Here is an 18,576-nt window from a genome sequence, read left to right on the forward strand (position 1 = left end):
GCTCCTCGAGGGCCCTCGTTCCTGGACTTCTTCGGAATTCACTTCTGCCTGGAAGTCATCGCTGCCTACTACTTCTGTGATTTACCATCTCTGTCTCTCAGAGCTTTCCCTGGAACCAGGTACTCGCTCCTCGAGGGCCTACTTCATTCCAGCTGCTGGGCTTCTATGAGACATTGTGTGAGTGTTACCATCAGGTTCTGTCCATGAACTCTGCATACCCTGCCTACTCACTATATCTCAGTTTCTCTACAGCTCAGCCTCCAGGGATCGCTGTTCCAGTATCTGAGGGACTACAGCCCAGCCGGGCATTCCAGCTCACTACTGCCACCTCTGGTGGTTCACTATACTGTTTAATAAAAGAACTAGTGTGTGTCTGTCTCCATACTCTGAGCCTGACCGGTGGTCCCTCTCGGGATCTTCCCCTGGGGGCGTGGTCATCTGCCACCGGCCCAAGGATTCACCCACAACTCTCCTAAATAATAATACAAATCTCAATGCCCTGCCAATGCAGTCCTCATCCGCTAAGGAACTGTGAAAAGTTCTTGAAGGGACTGACTAGAAGCTGAGTATTTTCTGACCCTTTGTATCATTTGCTTTGCTTGGCAGGGGCATTGTTAGCAAGGGGCTCACGGGGCCTGTGCCCCATGTCGTTGCTTCTTCAGACACCAGCACCTCTCCTCCCTCCCGAAGATGAGGCTCAGCGGGGCCCTATTGCATCCCCTCCTACTGGCGGCCGAAGAATAGGCCCAGTGGGGCCACCGGCAGCTCATCTGCCTGCGGCTGACTAAAAGGTGCCAGGCCTCCCCTCCTGCTCGTGGTTAAACAAGAAGCCCATTGGAGCTCCGGCACAATCTGTCCCACCCACGGCGGAATATGAGGCCCAGCCTGTGTGAGAGAGCGCGAATGTGTGTGTATGCGCGTGTGTGGTGTAGTGAGAGAGGGGAAATTTGCATGAGTGAAAATGTCTGAATGTGAGTGAGAGGGAGAATGGACGTGCATGCTTATGAGAGTGAAAGCAGATAACATTTGTGCACTGTCTCCCTCCCCCACTAACCCATGACAATCTCAGGGTGACTGGAAATCAAAAGTTCCCAGGTCTGGGCAGAAGAGGATTTCTTTAAATCCCTATTAGATGTAATTACTGGGTGAAACTGAATGTGTCTGCTGTTTTGAAATAGTTTATTGATGTTTGGTAAATTTCTAAAAATTTTAATATGAGTTTTTAATAATTGGCTGCTTTTCTATTTAGCTGTTTTGAAATATTTATTCTTTTTATTAGTATGGTTGATGTTATATATTTTTTTATTTATTTTTTTTGTTTGATGTTTTATGAGGCATGGTCATGTTTCTGGTTTTCCATTGTTGCACTATATGGAGTCTGGCTTGTTGCAGTTTCCAATTCAGTTTTTGTCTGCATGTTTCTGTTCGTACTTTGTGGTTTCTTTATTTTATATTTGGTTAGGGTTTGTGTTCTGTTGTGTGTGACTGAGGTGAGCTATTCTGCTGTCATGTAGTTTGTGTGCAGGGGTCTACAGCAGTCTGGCTTGTTACATTTTCCTAATAGGAGGTGTATTGGTGTTTTAGGGCCTGGTGTTATATTTGCATTGTTGCTTTTTCATAGGTGGAGTTGTTATTGTTTGAGTCCGGCAGTTAGCACATTTCTTTTTTTTTTTTTTTGCCGGATTTTAAATTCTTACATAATGGAGGGAGTTAGTGTTGCTGTTTCTGAGGCAACGCCAGAATTGGAATATTATTTTTCTGTGGTGAGTGGTAAGAGGCAATGTCCTAGCTCTGCTCTGCACCCTTTGTTGGGGAGGTTCTGTGAATGCAGGATGTTATGGAACTTGAAGTGCAGGGTTTACATTGGGATTCTATCCTACTCTGTATAAACTACAGACTTCACTTTCATATAGAAGAATTTTATTGATTGATGATATTGAAGCAGTTTAATGATAGTTTTACTGGATGATTTAATCTGGCCAAGAGTTTATTTGTTGCATAGAAGGTCCTTCTGCCTAGAGACATCACTGACCTGCATGCCCAGCACCTTGTAGTGGTGCCTCCTGCTTTGAGCAGGGGAGGTGTCTGGTTGCCACATGGCAGGAGTTTAGTAAGAGGCGGCTGTGGAGAGAGCCATTGGGTCCCCGCTGGGACCGAACTAATAGGGTGGTTTCCCTTTCACTTCCTGATGACAGCTGCTTGGGAACACAGAACAAAAATAATTTAATATTTTAAGGTGTGATGTCTAATTATGCGTTTTTCCAGGACTGTTCTTGGAAGGGAGGGGAAGAAGAAAGCGGAGTTATTTCATTATCCTAATCTGGGGGAGGTGTCAAGGAGAGAAGGAAGGGCTTATGGGTCCCTTTACTGGATCTTGTAGGTACCTAGCAGCGTCTCTGTTGGTTGGTATTTTTTGAAAGTGATATTTCTAAAATGTTTGCAGAGAGATTTTCTTGCATTTCTGTTAGGCCCGTCCCTGGGGAGGGGGACAAATGGGGCCGATGGCCCCTGCAGCTTTGAGCCACGGTAGCCCCAGTGTCGTGTCTTTAAGCCGGTGCCTCTTTTTCACGCTGCCTGGGGTGGGCGTCACTGCTTCTCCTTGTCCCACTGGAGGAAAGGAACTAAGAGGCATTTGTGTCTTTGGCCCGGCTGGCAGGAGAGCAGTGCCAACAGCCCCAGCATCACTAGCCTGCTCCGGCTGCCATTGCTTCCTCGCCTTCCTTCTCCCACCGTTAAACAGTTGCTCTGACCAGCACGGGAGGGAGAAGAGCCGGTGGTAGCAGGGGCTGCTACAGGTGCAGAGCACTGTCCTGGCTCTCCTGCTCACTGGGCAGAGGAGGGGGGTGAGGGAGAGGATCCTGGAAGACTAATCTTCAATATAGGGACCAAGGTATTATGTGATGTTTTTGGGGGGAGGTGTTCATGAATGTGGAATAGAATGGACTGTGGGATGACACAGATGGGGGGGGGGGGGGGGGGGGAGGGTTGTCCTTGGGGGAGGGGTGCATCCACCTTCAACATAATTTTTGGTGGGTCAGAAGGTACTACAAGTATGAAGAGGACCTTCTATTCCTCCTTTCCTCCTTCCTTCTTCCTCCTCTTCTCTCTTCCCTCCCCCAGCTGTTCTCTTGGTCTCATGGTGGGAGGGATCCCACACCAGTCGATTCTCGCTCCAGGCCCCACACCTCCTTAGGATCAGCATTGCATGGCATAACTGTTTATTTGGGATTCAAAGATCTAACAACAGAAGTCATTATTCTGCACTGCCAGACCCAACACCCATGTTGTCAGAATAACAGTATTATCGATTTGAATACAAATTAACCATGTTGCCTTTCAAATGCTCTTTCCCCTCTTTCAGCTCTGCCTTTCTGAAAAAGCTTGCCTGGTGTTCTTTCAGTTTTGCAAACTGAGGTCCCAGTGTAGTAAGATAGGAGTAAAAGCATGCTGAGCTTCAGTGCACATTTCCTTTACTTGTGTGCTAAAAAAAAAAAGAAAAAAAGTTAACTCCCGATGCAGTGAGCTGATGTTATGTTACTGCATTGGGAAGTAAAAAAAATGTATGTCAACCATAAAATGTGCACACAAAGCCATATTTAGCGCATAAAACATGATTTAGGCACAGAAAACACAATCTGTGCACATGCCTGGTGGCCCATCTGATTCAACAATTGTTAGGGCTGGTAGGACGCATGACAAAGAGGTGAATGTGGAATATTAGAAGTCCTAGTGGTAATGCGGGCCTCCACCTGGCTGGACTATCTGACAGCCTGCAGTGGTAGGATTGACTAGCTGGGTCTGTCTGGCAGGTTGCAATCTGTAATTAACTAGAAGTCCTATGTAGTGGCCATGCTAGTATTGCTGGCTCTTTAGATTATCATGGGGCTTTGTGATTAGACATGGGAAAGGGGGCTGCCAGAGGGAGCTAAGAAAAGGGATCTTGCATTACTTTTCTACCAAAGATGGTGGCGTACCAAGGAGGAAGACAAAAAAGTTGCACTCTGGCTGGCAGCTGGGATGTATCCTTAGCACTGTGGATGGGAATGACAGGAAGGGCTGGATGGTCTTTTTCTGACATCATCTGATATGTTATTATGGATAAACCTTCATTACAAAATGACCCTCTTTTGGCAAAAGAAGTTTCATCTTAAATCAAGGCATGATATCGTTAACAGGAATATTACTTTTCATATGCTCTATCACGAATTCAGAAATTACCGCGGTGTACAATGACCTCCCAGAATATTACAGTGGAGATTTGAACAGGAGGAGGTTAAATTAATTGCTTAGGGTGGGCAGTGAACAGGGGAGGCCATGGGTCCTGGGATGCTCAGGTTGCACTTCTGTGTTTAGGTCCTGCTTGCTTCACCTCCAGCAAGGCTGCGAACCTGCTTCCCCCAGGAGTGACCCTGGATGTGACCTTGAGGACAGAACAGATGATCCTTAGATAGATTAGAGAGGGGTCAAAGGCAGGGCACTCCTTGTACCTGTGAATGTCATCTGTTGGATGGGGCGAGGGGGTCAGCCTGGTTTACAAATGGGAAAATAAATCTCCCTCACCCTTAAACCTGCCAACTCGCCCAAAGTCCAGCGTTGCAGCCTCCTGCCCTCTGGCAGCCCCTTGCACTGTACAAATGAGGTAAACGCCCCCCTCACTCGCTCCCTCCCCGATCCCCTTCTGGCGGCCGCAATCTAGCCCCACCCCTTAGAGGCGCGGCTGGCGGGTTTCACCCTCGGCTAGGGGGGCAGGGCGATCTCCGGCTCCGCCCCCTCCTCCCCGGTGCTGGGGGGATGGGAAAGTGCTCCAGCAGAAAGCGGCGGTGGCGGCGGAGGTGGTCGTGGGAGTCTCTGGCTTGGATCCGGGAGCTTCTTCCCCCTTCCCCCCCCCCAGCGGGGTAAGGGTCTGCTCGGCGCTGACTCCCGCAGCCCGGTTCGCCCTCCATGCGGAGCCGAGCATGGAGAGCCAGGTGGCCCGCTGCAAGATCGTGGTGGTGGGGGATGCTCAGTGCGGGAAGACGGCTTTGTTGCACGTCTTCGCCAAGGACTGCTACCCCGAGGCAAGTTGCGCGCCCGGCGAAGGGGCAGAGCGCAGCCTTTGGCTTGTTCCGCGGATGCGGGGAGAGAAATATTAACGAGGAGGGCTGAGAAAAGAGAGCAGGCGGCGATCCATGCTGGATACTGCATTTATTCATTGCAGTCTCAGTGCCGGGAACGTAGTGGGGTGTTGGGTTTAAAAAAAATAAAAATGTTTTTTTTTCTAGGAGAGCTGCTTGGGATCGTTAGGGGCTTGGACTCCTCACCCGGTGACTTTGTATTGGGTTGGGTTCGGTCGCTGCTCGTCTCGGTGTCCCCAGCGACAGACGGAAGCAAGCGATCGTTTGTCTCCCGGACTAGAATGAACCCACATCGGAATCGGTTCCCCCCCCCCCCCCCCCAGAAACTTTTCTGTCTGGGATCTGTGGCCACAAAGGTTAGGGAAGGTTATTGCAGGCGATGCGGGAAAAAAAGCCTGAAACCCTTCCAGTTGTTTTGGGGGTCGTCGTCCCCTCCTCACACACACTCACTTTCCTGAGACCGAAAATCCTACAGCTGACAGTCATGGGGCGGGGATCTAAAATCGATTTATCTAATTTTTTTGTCGCCTTGCTTTTCAGAATTACGTCCCCACGGTTTTTGAAAACTACACCGCAAGTTTTGAAATTGAGAAACAGCGGATAGAGCTGAACATGTGGGACACATCAGGTAGGTGGAAGTGTTTCATTTATATATGTATTTCGGGTTTTTTTTTTTCTTGTGGATTAAAAGGATTTATTCATTGGGATGCTTCCCAGCCTAAAGAGATCTCATTCATAGCATCGTGTGTGTGAGGTTTTTTTTCCCCCCTTTCAATGTAAGATATTTTCCAGAATTCTACAGGTTCTTCACACACGCCGGTCTGTCCTTGGCTTGATCTGTCACCTGCCCCTCCCGATCAGCCACTTCACGGTTGTGAAATAATAATTTTTGGATTTGTAGCCTGCCTTTTCCTCCATGAGGCTACAGGATTAGTAGTTTCCAGGTACACTAAGTCCCTGCTCCCGAAGAGCGTACAATCCAAGTGGCTACTTCAGGCAGGAGTAGATAAAATCACTTGACCGGGTCACAAGGAGTGTCAGTGGAGGAGGGGGGTTTCTGACCCCTTTTTAGAGGTGCCCTGGCTGTTCTACCTGCTGCAGAAGAAAACTTTTGATTTTCCACCAGGAATATTTCCTGTTCATCTCCCCATGCTACATGGGCAAGTAAAAGTGGTTTAAACACTTTGTCCTTGGGACCCTGGACTGCTGTGTAATATTTTGTATCTGGCAATTTAGCTATTTTAATATTCAGTTCATAGAGTTTTGATATACTCCCAAGTTTCTGTCAGTCCTGGGTGATTATATATATATATATATATATATATATATATATATATATATATATATATATATATTTTATTTTATTTTATTTTTTTTTTTTTTAATGAATCAGCAGCAGGCTGTAAAAGTTATGTACAGTTTGCTAATCCTAGGGATCCATGGTTGGTTTGGGGGTTATTTTTAGACAATGAGCAGGCAAACTTTAAGCCTTCATCTGCAAAAACTGCATATACTGTAGTTTCTCATTTAATATTCATAGTTAAAATAAAGACCAAGCCGAAGAGCCTGGTGCATTAGACTAGCAAAGTCTAGAATGGTTGGCTCTCGTTTTTTATTTTTCATACCTCTGTCCAACAGGGCCAGATGAAAAGCAGTTTGGGATGTAAGTTGACTTTTTTTTAATTTCTTTGATCCCCAGCCTGAGGAGCAGGAAGGACCTCTTTTGAGAAGCATGCACTGGATCTTTTTCTATACTGGACTAGCCACACAAGTAGCCAGCTTTGCCAGAGGGGAAGGTCCATTCTTTTAAGGGTAATTCTGGAGCCAGATGATTATAGCCATAGTGGTGGTTGTAGGCAATGTGACTGGACGTCCAGCTGATAGGGGAAGGGGCAGGGATGTAATTAAGGCATTTCTAGCCCGGTCTATCCTGTTGGTTGTGTGAAGTTAGAAATTTTCAGTAGTAAGGCTTTACAGTCAGTGCATGCAAAGTGGTTCCTATCTCAGTGAGCTTACCCATTTCTTACATGCAACCTGGCATATGGTGCAGAGCTGCTGGTTGGGAAATGGCCGGTTTGGAGGGATAATACACAGGGTCCTGATCTTGAGGTCTTCCACATCTGGAAAAGGCAGCTGAATAAGCCAACGTCCTCCAGAAGGATAAAAATAAAAAGCCACTTTTTTTTAAGTGCTGATGTGACGGATGAGGAAGGGGTGATGGAAGAGTGAAAATGCTGGAACTTGTTACTTGAAAAAAAAAAAGATGTGTGTGTTTCAGGGAGGGGACAGAGGGATGGGAAGGGCAGACTTTTTTTGTGAACAAAACCCACTTATGCATGCTGAATGGGAAGCTTGACCTGTCAGTTCAGACCCGGGAATTAGGAATTTTTAATTCTAAAACCAGGGAGGTGTCAGGGGAAGCTTATTCAACTGAGCTGTCAAAGTCCTTCTTAACGACCCCAGGCCGGCCGTGACCTACCTCAGCCAGACGTACTGCCCAGAAATCCTCCCAAAGGTTTAGGGATAAAGGCAGGGCAACATTTGCATGTTTGCTTTTCATGTTCAAAATTAATCACTTTCAAATGTGCTCCAAGGCAATTCTCAAAAAAAATCCAAAGTGGAAACATGTGAAACTTGGCTCACATGCAGCTCCGTTTAAAAGCCAACGACCCCAATAGGCATTCCAAATACCGTTTCTTGTGATTGTTTGTTTATTTTTGTATTGAAAGAATTTTTTTTTAACCTTATGGCACTTTGCAACATTTGTGGATTTCTGGGTTAAATTTTTTTTTTTGGGCTATGAACTCCCTCACCTCTCCATTCAGATCAGAAGTAAGCACCCAGGGGATGAGACATAGTCCTAAGTTTATAGACCGAGAGGGGCCCCAGCTGGTCTGGAAGGCGCAGGCTGTATCGATCTTGTTGATCCAACATAAGAGATCGCAATTCCCCCCCCCCCCCCAAAAAAAAAAGTATATTTTACCTAGGGTTGCCACGCGCAGAAAGGTTTCTCTACGCTCTGTCCAGTGAGGTTGGCTTTAGGACAGACGGGGCCCTAAGGTTTCTCGGGAGGAGAACTGGCCTGAAAGTGTACTTTGTGTTCTTGTAGTTACGCCTCCATGTACGGCTTTCTATATCTGTTTGCTCCAGCTGTTTTATATTAAATAAATATTTAAGGCCACTTCTTGCAGATAGAGGTCACTGGTTAGCTATGCAGGGACATTCCCCTCCCCCCCCCCTTCCACCGCAGTGTGAGTCAGGACCTCGTCCAGAGTCCTGGCCCTAGCCTCATGTTGGGGGAGGCCAGGGTACAAAGGGATAGACGTGCTTTTAGGTTTATACCGCTCCGTTATGATCCAGCCGACATGGGGTGGTGGTGGTTTGTTGTCTTAATTCTGCTCTAGGGTGTTCGCTTTGATTTTTAAGTATAAAGCACATTCCTCTAGCCTTGATTTGCTTGTGGTTCGTTGACTGCCTGCGGCAAGTATTCAGCAAGACAGAAATCCGATTGGTAAAGGCGTGGCGGGTTGGGGGGGAGGGGGCTACTTGCCTATTTCTTGACAACTGCGGTGACTTTGGGTTTTCTTCCTAGGTCTCCTTTTTTTTTTTTTTTAATTTTCTTTTTTTCATCTCACATCATGTTACCACTTCTATTATTATTATTTTTGGAGCAAAATGTCTTCGGCTCTCTGCCCTCTTATTTTTCAACGCCTTCTCTGCGTCCCCTCTCCAGCTGTTTTTTGCATTTTTTAATTTGCCTTTTGGTGGCTAACGTTATAGCATCGTGCATAAGTTAGCCGCCATACGTGCGCATGAGTTACCCCAGTTTGCAACTGGGCTGAGGCACTGTTTGAAAGTTTCTCCCGGCAGAGCTGCGTGCGCACCATCGCACCTGCCGCTGGGCATGCCTGGTATGGCTGCGAGATTTTGCGGCCCTGGGAGGTAGCGTTCGAAAAGGATTTAGGCCTGCCCCCAAACCGGGGTTGTGAAAATTGCCATCTTTACGCACCTAAGTCCGTTTTGGAGAATGTGCTCCGCAGGGCTGAATTATAAGATTTTCCGCTTGCATATGAAAGCTTTGGGAGTTTGCTACGAGAGATGCGGCTTCTTGTGCGCAGATATCCTTTCAAAATTGTCCCCATCGTTTTACAAGTCAACGAGCGCGTGTTAAGTCCCAAGTCCGTCCAGTCTTTGCTCGTCCCTGGAATGCATAAGCTCTGACTGCTGTAAAAAGTCTGCGGATCGGCTGAGCGGTTATCTAGGGGACCCTTTCTGCTGGGAGGCCACTACTTTACCTGCAGTCTGGGTCGGTGGTATGGTCTCTTCCTACCATCCTGTTTCAGTTTTTGATGAAAAGGACCCTCTGTATGTGCCAAGTATGACGCCTGGCCCTGGGGGGGCCGCAGACGAGGCCAAGGGTGGCAGTCTTTGAACGGGATAGACCCCTGACACCTCCCTGGTTTTAGAATTAAAAAAAAAAAAACCCCCAAATAGGAATGGTACTGTGTGGTTTTGTTTTTTTAAATGCCAATCAAATTGTATTTATAAACTGCCTCTCACAAATGTACATCCAAAACAGACATAAAACAATTCAGCACTGCAGAAAAAGCAAAAATGAAACAGAACAATAAAACAAATAATAAAAATGCACGGCATCTGCTAAAAAATATTATCAACCAGGCATGGCAAACAAATATCAGCTCAACACGCAAAACCCACTATCACCTCTGTAGTCTGTGCTAAAAGCCTGTTTAAAAAAAATAAACCTCAATTTTTTTCCCTAAAAGCCTTATTTTGAAATTGTGAACCGGTATGATTGATGACAGAATATCGGTATATAAATAATATAAATAAATATAATAGAGACCTCAGAAGGAACTGGCAAAAGAGCACTAGAAGACCTGTAATAGAGCAGCAAATAAGGGCCGTAGGGGCCCACCAGTCTGCCCAGTTTACTTCCTGGGGCAGCACCGCAGACCCCCAGTTGCTCTTGGGCTTTCGCCTCGCCTCTTCACTTCCTGTTTTGGTTTTTTTTATCCCCCTCTCTCATCAGCTCCGCTGGGGAGGCTCATCCATGCCGCCGCCCACCTGAATGGGGTGGGATGGGGAGAAAAAATATATCTAACACGGAGCTTCAGAATTTAGAGCATCATTTGTAATTTCATGACGGATATTTTGTGTTTCTGCCATTTGTGGCCTCAGGAAGAGGCGATATACCTTTAAGGTCAAGCAGGCTGCCTTAGAAGATAACTTAAGAACAACCCTCCCGGTAATTGGACGATTTGGACTTCATATTGGTGATTCCCCCCCCCCCCCTCCCCATTTCCCAATAGAAATCTTGGGTATAGAAAAACCCCTGCTCCTCCCCCACCCCAATTATTACTTTTTTTTTTTTCACACAAAGCATTCGGACCCCCTTTGAGATGAGAAGGATCCAGAGTGGTTTAATTGCCCTGCTTCAGCACCGAGGTCCCTGCCGGCTTTCTTTCTCTCTTGTCCCCGGGGCTACCCGCTGTCCCACCTTTTCATCCGGGTTCCTAGTGCCGCCTATTGTTTGCCATTGTGGTGAACTGGGGGGGGGGGGGTTCGTCTCTCTGCCCCCCCCCATAGGCAACTGAGCCACAACCTTTCTGAGACTCCTAAAAGAAAGCTGACCCCCTCCTCTTCTTTCCTCACTTTGGATCTCATTGATCTTTTTTTTTTTTTTTCCTTGGCTATTAGGTTGCCACACAGGCCATTAGGAAGTCCAGTGGGAGAGGCTGCGTGACCCAACGAGGGGGGTTCTCTACCCTGCATGGGCCCCAAGCCTGACTTCTGGGGGCAAGTTTTCTTTTTTTTTTTTTTGTAATATTGCTGTTAAGTGGTTTCTGTTGTATGGGGCGTAACGTGAGGAAGATACTGTCGACAGCTGCTCTTGGCTAATTGCAGCCAGTGGCTACCATGGCCAGTTATTGTTGGGCTAATAAGATTTACTAGCACTTATCTCCTAAACGGAAAGGAAATGCACTCTTGGGGGGGGGGGGGGGGGGGGGTAGGCGATGAAAAGAGGCAGAGAATGCACCAGCAGGTTAGCAGCTGACAGATTAATGTTAAAAAGTCAGCGGGGAGGAGGCCTTCTCGCACTCCTCCTTTTGACCTGGAAACGGCTGGAAGAAAATACCTGCGCATGCACGGGACGCACGGCAGCAGGACCCACAAAGGGGTTACATTCCCAAGCAGATGCTGCTGTCCCCTGGGGACAGAACCCAAAGGCAGCCGAAAAGAACGGGCTTCGTTCCGTGACCTCCGACGAGACCAACACAGGGTTCAGGCAGTATTTTTGTTCGATGCCCAGGGTAGAGAAATGTTATCGCCTGATGCGAGCTGGAGCTGGACTGAGCCGGGTTTTGCACCCTCTAACATATTCTCATGCTTCTTAAGGTGATTTGTGTGTGGGGGGTGCCGTACCTAGGGATGCGCTGTGCCGGGCGCAGGGGCTGGTATGCCGCTTAGGGCTGGGGCAGCATCCTGCTTGCGGGTCTGCATCCTGCTTGCGGGTCTGCGAAGGGTGCAGCCCTCCTCATTACGAAGGACCTAGAAGCTGCAGCCACGGGGAGACTGCACCACCTGGGCCCAAGTCATTTAAGTAAGGGGGCAGATCCTGGCGAATGGTTGGAAATGTAATTAATTATGGGATGACGGGCCTTCTTGTGTATCTTATGATTGTGGAAGGGTTGTGTGCATGGATGTGAATATCCATTGTGGGCCGTATTTGTAGTATGAGATGAAGCAGTCCATGATTTCTCTTTGGCCACAGGGGATGTGGTCGATCATCCTCGATCTGGCTCTCTCGATGACCGCTCCTCCCCAGAATGTATGGATTGTACTACAGGGTGCACTGGCTAAAAGCCATGGATGATTCTGTTATAGTGTGGGGCAAGGTCTCCTCTGTACTCTTTCCTGGGTTAGAGGCATGGCTCCGTTGAAATAGTAGGCAGCTCTGTAAGGATGAAAAGAATGTGGAAGGCCCTGGGATTTTGCACGGTCTGAAACCTTGCTCAAAAGTAGGGAATTTAGGGTGAGTGATAAACTCCTGAGCCCCACCCATTCCCAGAGGTGACAGGCTCTCTATCCCTGAGCCCTCCAGTCCTAGAGGTCACAGGCTCTGTATCCCTGCCCCATCCCCTGATCCCTCCAGTCCTAAACAGCGGCGGACTCATGATGTTGGACCGGCCCGGGTATTCGCCGCCCAGGCCGGCCCAGGACACGTCACGTGGTCTGCCGAGCGCGGCCCTGTCACGGTCGTGCACGGCAGACCACGTGACTGGAGCGATCGGCCCACCGGGGGATGCCCGATAGGCCAATCCGCCCCTGGTCCTAAAGACATGCCAGGAGAGAGGGGGTGCCAGCATGACCATTTGACTAGGGCCTACAATGTTCAAGGGGCCTACTTTTGTTGGGCAAAATTAAAAAAAAAAAAGAAAAAGCTAAATATATCTATTTCTAACATGTATAAATAAAAATTTCAATTGTAATTGAAGAATTTTCTAACAAAAAAGCTCCTAAACCTTTTTAAATAAATAACAATTATTTGGGAAATTTAGAAAACGATTTCTCTTCTTAAGTATCACATCAGATCCTTACATAGTTGCCTACTTTTCTTAGCTGGCACTGGCCTAAGTCCTGCTATCTCCGGCCTCCTCTCTCCCTGTACAATAATTAAAATCTTCCGGAGTGAGACCAAAGCCTTCAGTTGTCTGTGTCCCGTTCATAGTTTGCTCCTTTCTTCTCAGCTTTCGAAAAAGGAAGGCCGTTTCCATGTCCAGTGTGTGTACATTGAGGCAACCTTTCCTCTCTGCAGTTTGCCATCAGATTTTGGAGTTACCCGGCTCCGTCTCATGGGCATGGCAGGAATCGCGGTAGCCCCTCATCACCTGGGAGTTTTGGCTTGGAACAAAAACCAGGGGCGACTCCCCCTTTTTGTTTTGTTGTTGTTTTATTATTGTATCACCCTGGTGTGAAATGGAATAACCATTGCTCCTGCCCCCCCCCCCTTCCTAAAAGAAGGGGCACTGTGCGATGTGAATTATTCCTGCGGCCTTCCCCCTCCATCCCTCTCTTCTCCGGGCTGATGCTGCGATGGTGACAGAGTGTGGGAAAGCCGCAGTCTGGAATAACTGAATCCCTTCAGCGGAGAGCGTCCAGGAATGCGGAGGGGGGAGGCGGAGAGGTTTAGCTCTGCTGACCTCGCTCCGGGTTCTCAGACCCGTTTATTGGTTCCGCCCCCCCCCCCCTGAATGAAACGTTCCTCGTCGCAGGAACGTGCAAGGGCCTTGCCTTCCTCCCGCCAGCCCGCAGCTTCCAAAGCCAGCAGAACTTTAACCTGGGATGAATTTTGTCAGAGCGTGGCCCACATTGCGCCTTTTTTCTGTGTCCCGTTTTTCTCGGCGGTGACGGATGGTCCATCTTCAAGCACACGCTGAGCTGACAGTGCAGTGGAGGGGAGATTTCTTTCAGCTGACAGCAGCAGTAATAGTAAAAAAAAAACAACCCAACACCAATTGTTTATTTTAAATTTTTAGGTTAATTTTTAGCAGACCCTTCTTTTCTTTTTTTGTTCTGGTTTATATTTATTTGTTGTCAAGATAATTGCTGTGTAAAGTTTGTTTGAAAACTCCTCCTAGGAACATGAGTCAGAGTTCTGCGGGTAAGGGGGTGCAGTTGTGCTGTTTGTCATCAGGAACTATGACCATCAAACGCATCCCTCCACCCCCCCCCCCCCCCCCTTTCCCTTTGAGTGCCTTGCACTGCTGGTTACACTATAAAACCCAAATGGTTGAAGGCGAAATGAATTTTAAAAGTGCCAGTTTCTACTGTTTTTGAAATATATTTTATCTTTTTACAGCACTGAGGAACAGCCTGTTAAGAGAATAAAACGTCCCTCAGGCTGCTGGTTTAAATGGTTAGGAGACCTCCTCGGGAAACAGAATGCCACTTTGAATTAAGAGTACTGAGTAGCCAAGGACAGTCTTGAGTTTTATAGCTTCCTTTCTAAGCCCCAGTCTCTCTTTCTTCCAGCGAAAGTATCCCTTGTTTTGTTTTTAAGGACTTTCTACCTCTAGGATTTTATAAACCCTTTCCTGTGCTTTTTTATGTGAGTAAACCAGGCCCCATTGCACATTCTTTTATTTATTTAAGTCTTATATTCTGCACAGTCTGGTGCAACCATTCTAAATAAATTCAGATTTAAATACAATTTTAAACACGCCAGACGTAACCCTGTTTTCAGTATAACTCATCCTTGTATAAGAGTGCATGCCACCTACAATACTGATGCCTCCGTGGCCGCATTTCCAAACTAGTGAAAAATTGAATTGAAAGCGTATTCCAGTGGAATAAAGTTATGTAGCCAGAAACGCGCACACAAAATACATTATTGATTCAGAAGATTATGAGCTTTTGGTGCTGCTTTTTCCCTCGTTACTTTGTAGAAGTGCTTGGGAGGGATGTGCAATAGTTTTAAAATGACATTGAAAACATAGATGACACTTGTTGTGTCATTTCCAAAACGAAAAACGGCAACAATATTTTCGTCTTGGTTTTACACAAGCAAAAAGGTTTTAGCATGTGCAGAGAGGAAAAGTAAATAGTAAATGGATAATGAAACTTTTTTTTTCCCAGGCATACCCTTAGTGTTTGATCCAGTATATAAAGCAGTGGGTTTTTACTCCTCAGGGACCTAGTGGAAGGAAAAGCACGCTCCTTGCCCCCACTGCTCACTCTCCCTTCCTCCTCCCAAGAACTCACTCTGCCATCTCTGATGCCCCTGGCTGACTCTGCACGGCTCTTGTCCACTTTGAGCTGTGCGGTGCATTTACTTTGACATTTCTTGTTAGTCGCTGTGAGAGCTGCGCAGGAGGCCAGGTCCCAAAAGCTACGAGGAGGCCGGAGTTGGCAGCAAAAGGCTGCCACGCGCTGCTTTTACTCTGTTTCCCTCCAGATGAGCCAGAGTTACTGCAGGTGCGGAACTGGATCTGTGACCTAGTCATTGGCATCCAGTGACCACCCCCCCCAGTTCTGGGTTGCGACCCCGAGGTTGAAAAAGACTGGTGCTTTTTGGTCTCATGCTGCGAGAGCGTGATTCAGCCTCAGATAATGGCAGAATCTCTCGCAATCGTGGCATTGGTTTGGATAACCCACCCTCCTTATTTATTTATTTTTTTTCTGTCCAGCAGTTGGCACCATGGACTGCATCTGGATTGGGTTGGGGGGGTAGATTCTGAATTAACAGCCCAGGTCTTAAGACAAATATAAACTTGTAAAGCAGGTTGAAATGCTATGCTAATTAATTTTAACACATTCTTTCCTACACCAAGCCACTTCATAACCAGAGCGTGAAACATAGTGTGACTGCATGAACGTAGAGATGGAAGTTTAAAAAAAAAAATTATATATTCAGAATGGGGTGGGTCCTGTGTTCATTTGCGTACAGGTTAGGTGGAGCCTGTTTGATCTGGGAAGATCAGGCATGATATCTCTGAATACATCTTACACTGGTCTAGTACGAGCTACGACAGCCCGCCAAAAGATCCAGGACCAACAAAGGTCGCATGAGGATTTTGAAGCTTTGCCTGGGTACTTGCCAGGTTCTTATGGCCTGGATTGGTCACTGTTGGAAAACAGGATGCTGGGCTTGATGGACCCTTGGTCTGACCCAATATGGCATTTTCTTATGTTCTTATGTTCTAAAATGGGGGAATGCTGAATATTGCCCTCCCCCTCTGAGTAAAAATTACCTGTGCCAAAAGGAGGGTGAGGTGGGTCCAGAGGGGAGGGCAGAGTCAGCTGACAATGCGCAGGGATTTCGTTTTGGAAACCCCCCCCCTTTTACACGCTTTCAGCCTCTGGCTTTGTTCCCCGCTGCGCCACTGGTATCGACGTAGCTGCTGTGCAGCCGGACCCTGCGGTTTCAGAGGGAAAGCTTCTGCATGTCTGGGCTCCGCACAGAATTTCCCCCTTGGGATTGCAGCCTCGGACTGCGAGCAGTTAGCGGAGAAGCCAACAGAGTGTTCTGGCAGAGCTGCTACCTCGTTATTAGGCTGTTAAATGCAGAAACGTCTCTAAAGATTTGTGGGATTACTAAGGTTCTTGCCCATCCTAATGCACTTGTTGGCCCTCGTAAAAGTGCCGCCTCTCTCTTGTCACGCCTGGTACTGCGAGGTTGCAGGAGCGTGCCCGTGACTCTCCCACGTAGAGGCCAGGCAGTGTTCAGAAAGCAGCTGGACACTCGCTCACCCGTGGGAAATGCGGAGAACTGCCACCTTTACGTGTCCCTTGAGAAACAGATTTTATTTTGTGTTCAGTGTATCGATCATTAAATCTCCCAAAAAGGCAGTGTAAATGTGATTTTTGGCGGGACCAACACAGAAATGAGGCACATTTTATGTGGACTTGTACTTTTTTTTTGCCTTACAAGATTCAGTCGTGGCTTCTGGAGGCCGGAGCACACCCACCCCAGAGTAACAAATACTTCCCTTCCTCCGTGGGGGTCTCGGGATAGGCCAGCTGCGCGGTTTAAGAATAAGGGCAGATTTCCTTGGCAGTGCTGGCCCTTTGGATGGAGCGCCCTGGGCACTGTAGCATTGGCCAGCAGGCTGAAGAGCTGGTGGGGAGCCAGTCTTTACCCAGGGCACCATTTGCCTTGGAGTCAACCCTGTGTTTTGGTAATGAAATCTGTTTCTATCTTTTTCAGTCGTTTCTGCTGTCATCATGTGTTCTTCTTCTTTTTTTTTTTTTTCTTATACTGTTCTCACCTTTATTCTCTTTCTCTTCCTTTCCCTGCAAATGTGACCGTGTGTCACACTTACATCTCTCTGCAGGTAGAAATGGCTTTCTCTCCCCACCACCCCTATTTCCTTATCTGGTTCATGTACTGCCTTTCAGGCACATCAAAGCAGATTTCATTCAGGTACTGGAGGTATTTCTCTTCCCAGCTCGTGTTCTGGGTACAGTATGGATCTGAAAGAGCTCACCTTCCCTCCCCCAGATAACCTGCTGGATAAATCGCCAATTTATTTATTTTTTTTAATGGGATTTTGAGTTGAGACTGGGTTTTGAAACTTTTTGTGGGCCACGCCCCTTCCTCCCTCTCCAGATGTTCGCAGGGCCTTCTTGTCCGGATGATGGACAGGCCACAGTGGCATTTGGCTCATAGGAGGTCACGCACCCTTGACCTCTCTTTGTGGCCCGATTGGGGCTAGGGGTCAGATGGGGGCACGCACCAATCTGCTTTCTGGATTATTTCTGGCCGCTTTTATTGATTGGTTGACAACAAGCAAGAAGAGAATTTTTTTTTACTTAGGTAAAATGTTATGTTTTTGTGGTTCCAGGCAGGAAGAAGATGTTCTGTCCTTTTTTTTTCTCAATCCCGGTATAAAGGATTATACCATTAGTATGCTACAGCGCACACAAACTCCCATGGCTAACGGTGCATGGGTGCATATAATATAGACCTAGGAAACATGATTTCTTCTTATATTTTATGGCAGGATGGTTAAGAAGCAGGTCTTGATAGTGCAGTTTCAAGAAAATTGGCAACTTCCATACACCTGAAAGTTAATCTCTCTCTCTCTCTCTCTCTCTCTCAGAATCCTTCCCTCTCCAGGGTCCTGCTTTCATGCTCTTGGTCCTTTCTGTGTGTAAACTGTTTTGTTTTTTTTTTGTCTACGTCATTTGTTCTTTACCATGCTTGTCAGAGGAGCATAAGAGTTCCCATACTTAATCCAGCACCCATGGGACACCACTTAGAAAAGCTTCACTAGAGAAAAATGGTCTTTTTTTCTTTTTAAACACTATTTAAAGGTTATGCCTTTTCTTATATCTAAAGATAGCCCTGACCTTAGCGAAAAAAAAAGCCTGCCTGGTATTTAAGCTGTGAATTACAGAGTGACAGCAGCCTCGGGAGGCAGACATTGACCTCCCGTTTCTATCCATCCTCGCACACAAACACTCAGTAATCTCGCTGCAACGCCCTGGGCAGAGAACATAAAAATTACTCCCACAAGTAGATGCCACTACATGGCCATCGTGATAATTCTATGGCGTGAAATGGTGAAGAGTTCTTCTGGCAATGAATCCTTCCAACACAAGGCCTGGAAGGATCCAGAACACATCTGGATGCCAGTAAAGAAATGGCAATAAGGTATCAGTGCGCTAGAGGGACTTTGTTTTCAGCATGGATAACTGGTTCACTTGAACTGCTTACTGGCAGGTGCCTCTTCAGCTGAACCTAAACCGGCTTAAGTATTCATTGAAAATGTGACAGGCTTGATTTCAGTCTGCAAATCACTGGCCTAGTTTTAGGCGGGTTAAATTGGTTGGTTAGTGCTGACAATCTGCCCTACACGGGATAACCTCTCATCCCCCGACCTAGCTCATCTAGTACCGCCTGATGTCACTCATGTAGCATGGCTAATTCAAATTT

General features: G+C 47.2%; 1 protein-coding gene across 1 annotated transcript in view; it reads left to right on the plus strand.

The window, feature by feature from the left end:
* Positions 1 to 4,770: 4,770 nt before the first annotated feature.
* Positions 4,771 to 18,576, plus strand: part of RND2 (Rho family GTPase 2) — a 60,262-nt gene continuing 46,456 nt past the window's right edge. Inside the window, exons 1-2 of the mRNA XM_029572691.1 lie at positions 4,771 to 5,057; positions 5,655 to 5,742. Coding sequence (XP_029428551.1) covers positions 4,956 to 5,057; positions 5,655 to 5,742 — 190 coding nt within the window. The 5' untranslated portion in view covers positions 4,771 to 4,955. The remainder of the gene's footprint in view (positions 5,058 to 5,654; positions 5,743 to 18,576) is intronic.

Source organism: Rhinatrema bivittatum, chromosome 12 (assembly GCF_901001135.1).
Source record: "Rhinatrema bivittatum chromosome 12, aRhiBiv1.1, whole genome shotgun sequence".
NCBI classification, from domain to species: domain Eukaryota; kingdom Metazoa; phylum Chordata; class Amphibia; order Gymnophiona; family Rhinatrematidae; genus Rhinatrema; species Rhinatrema bivittatum.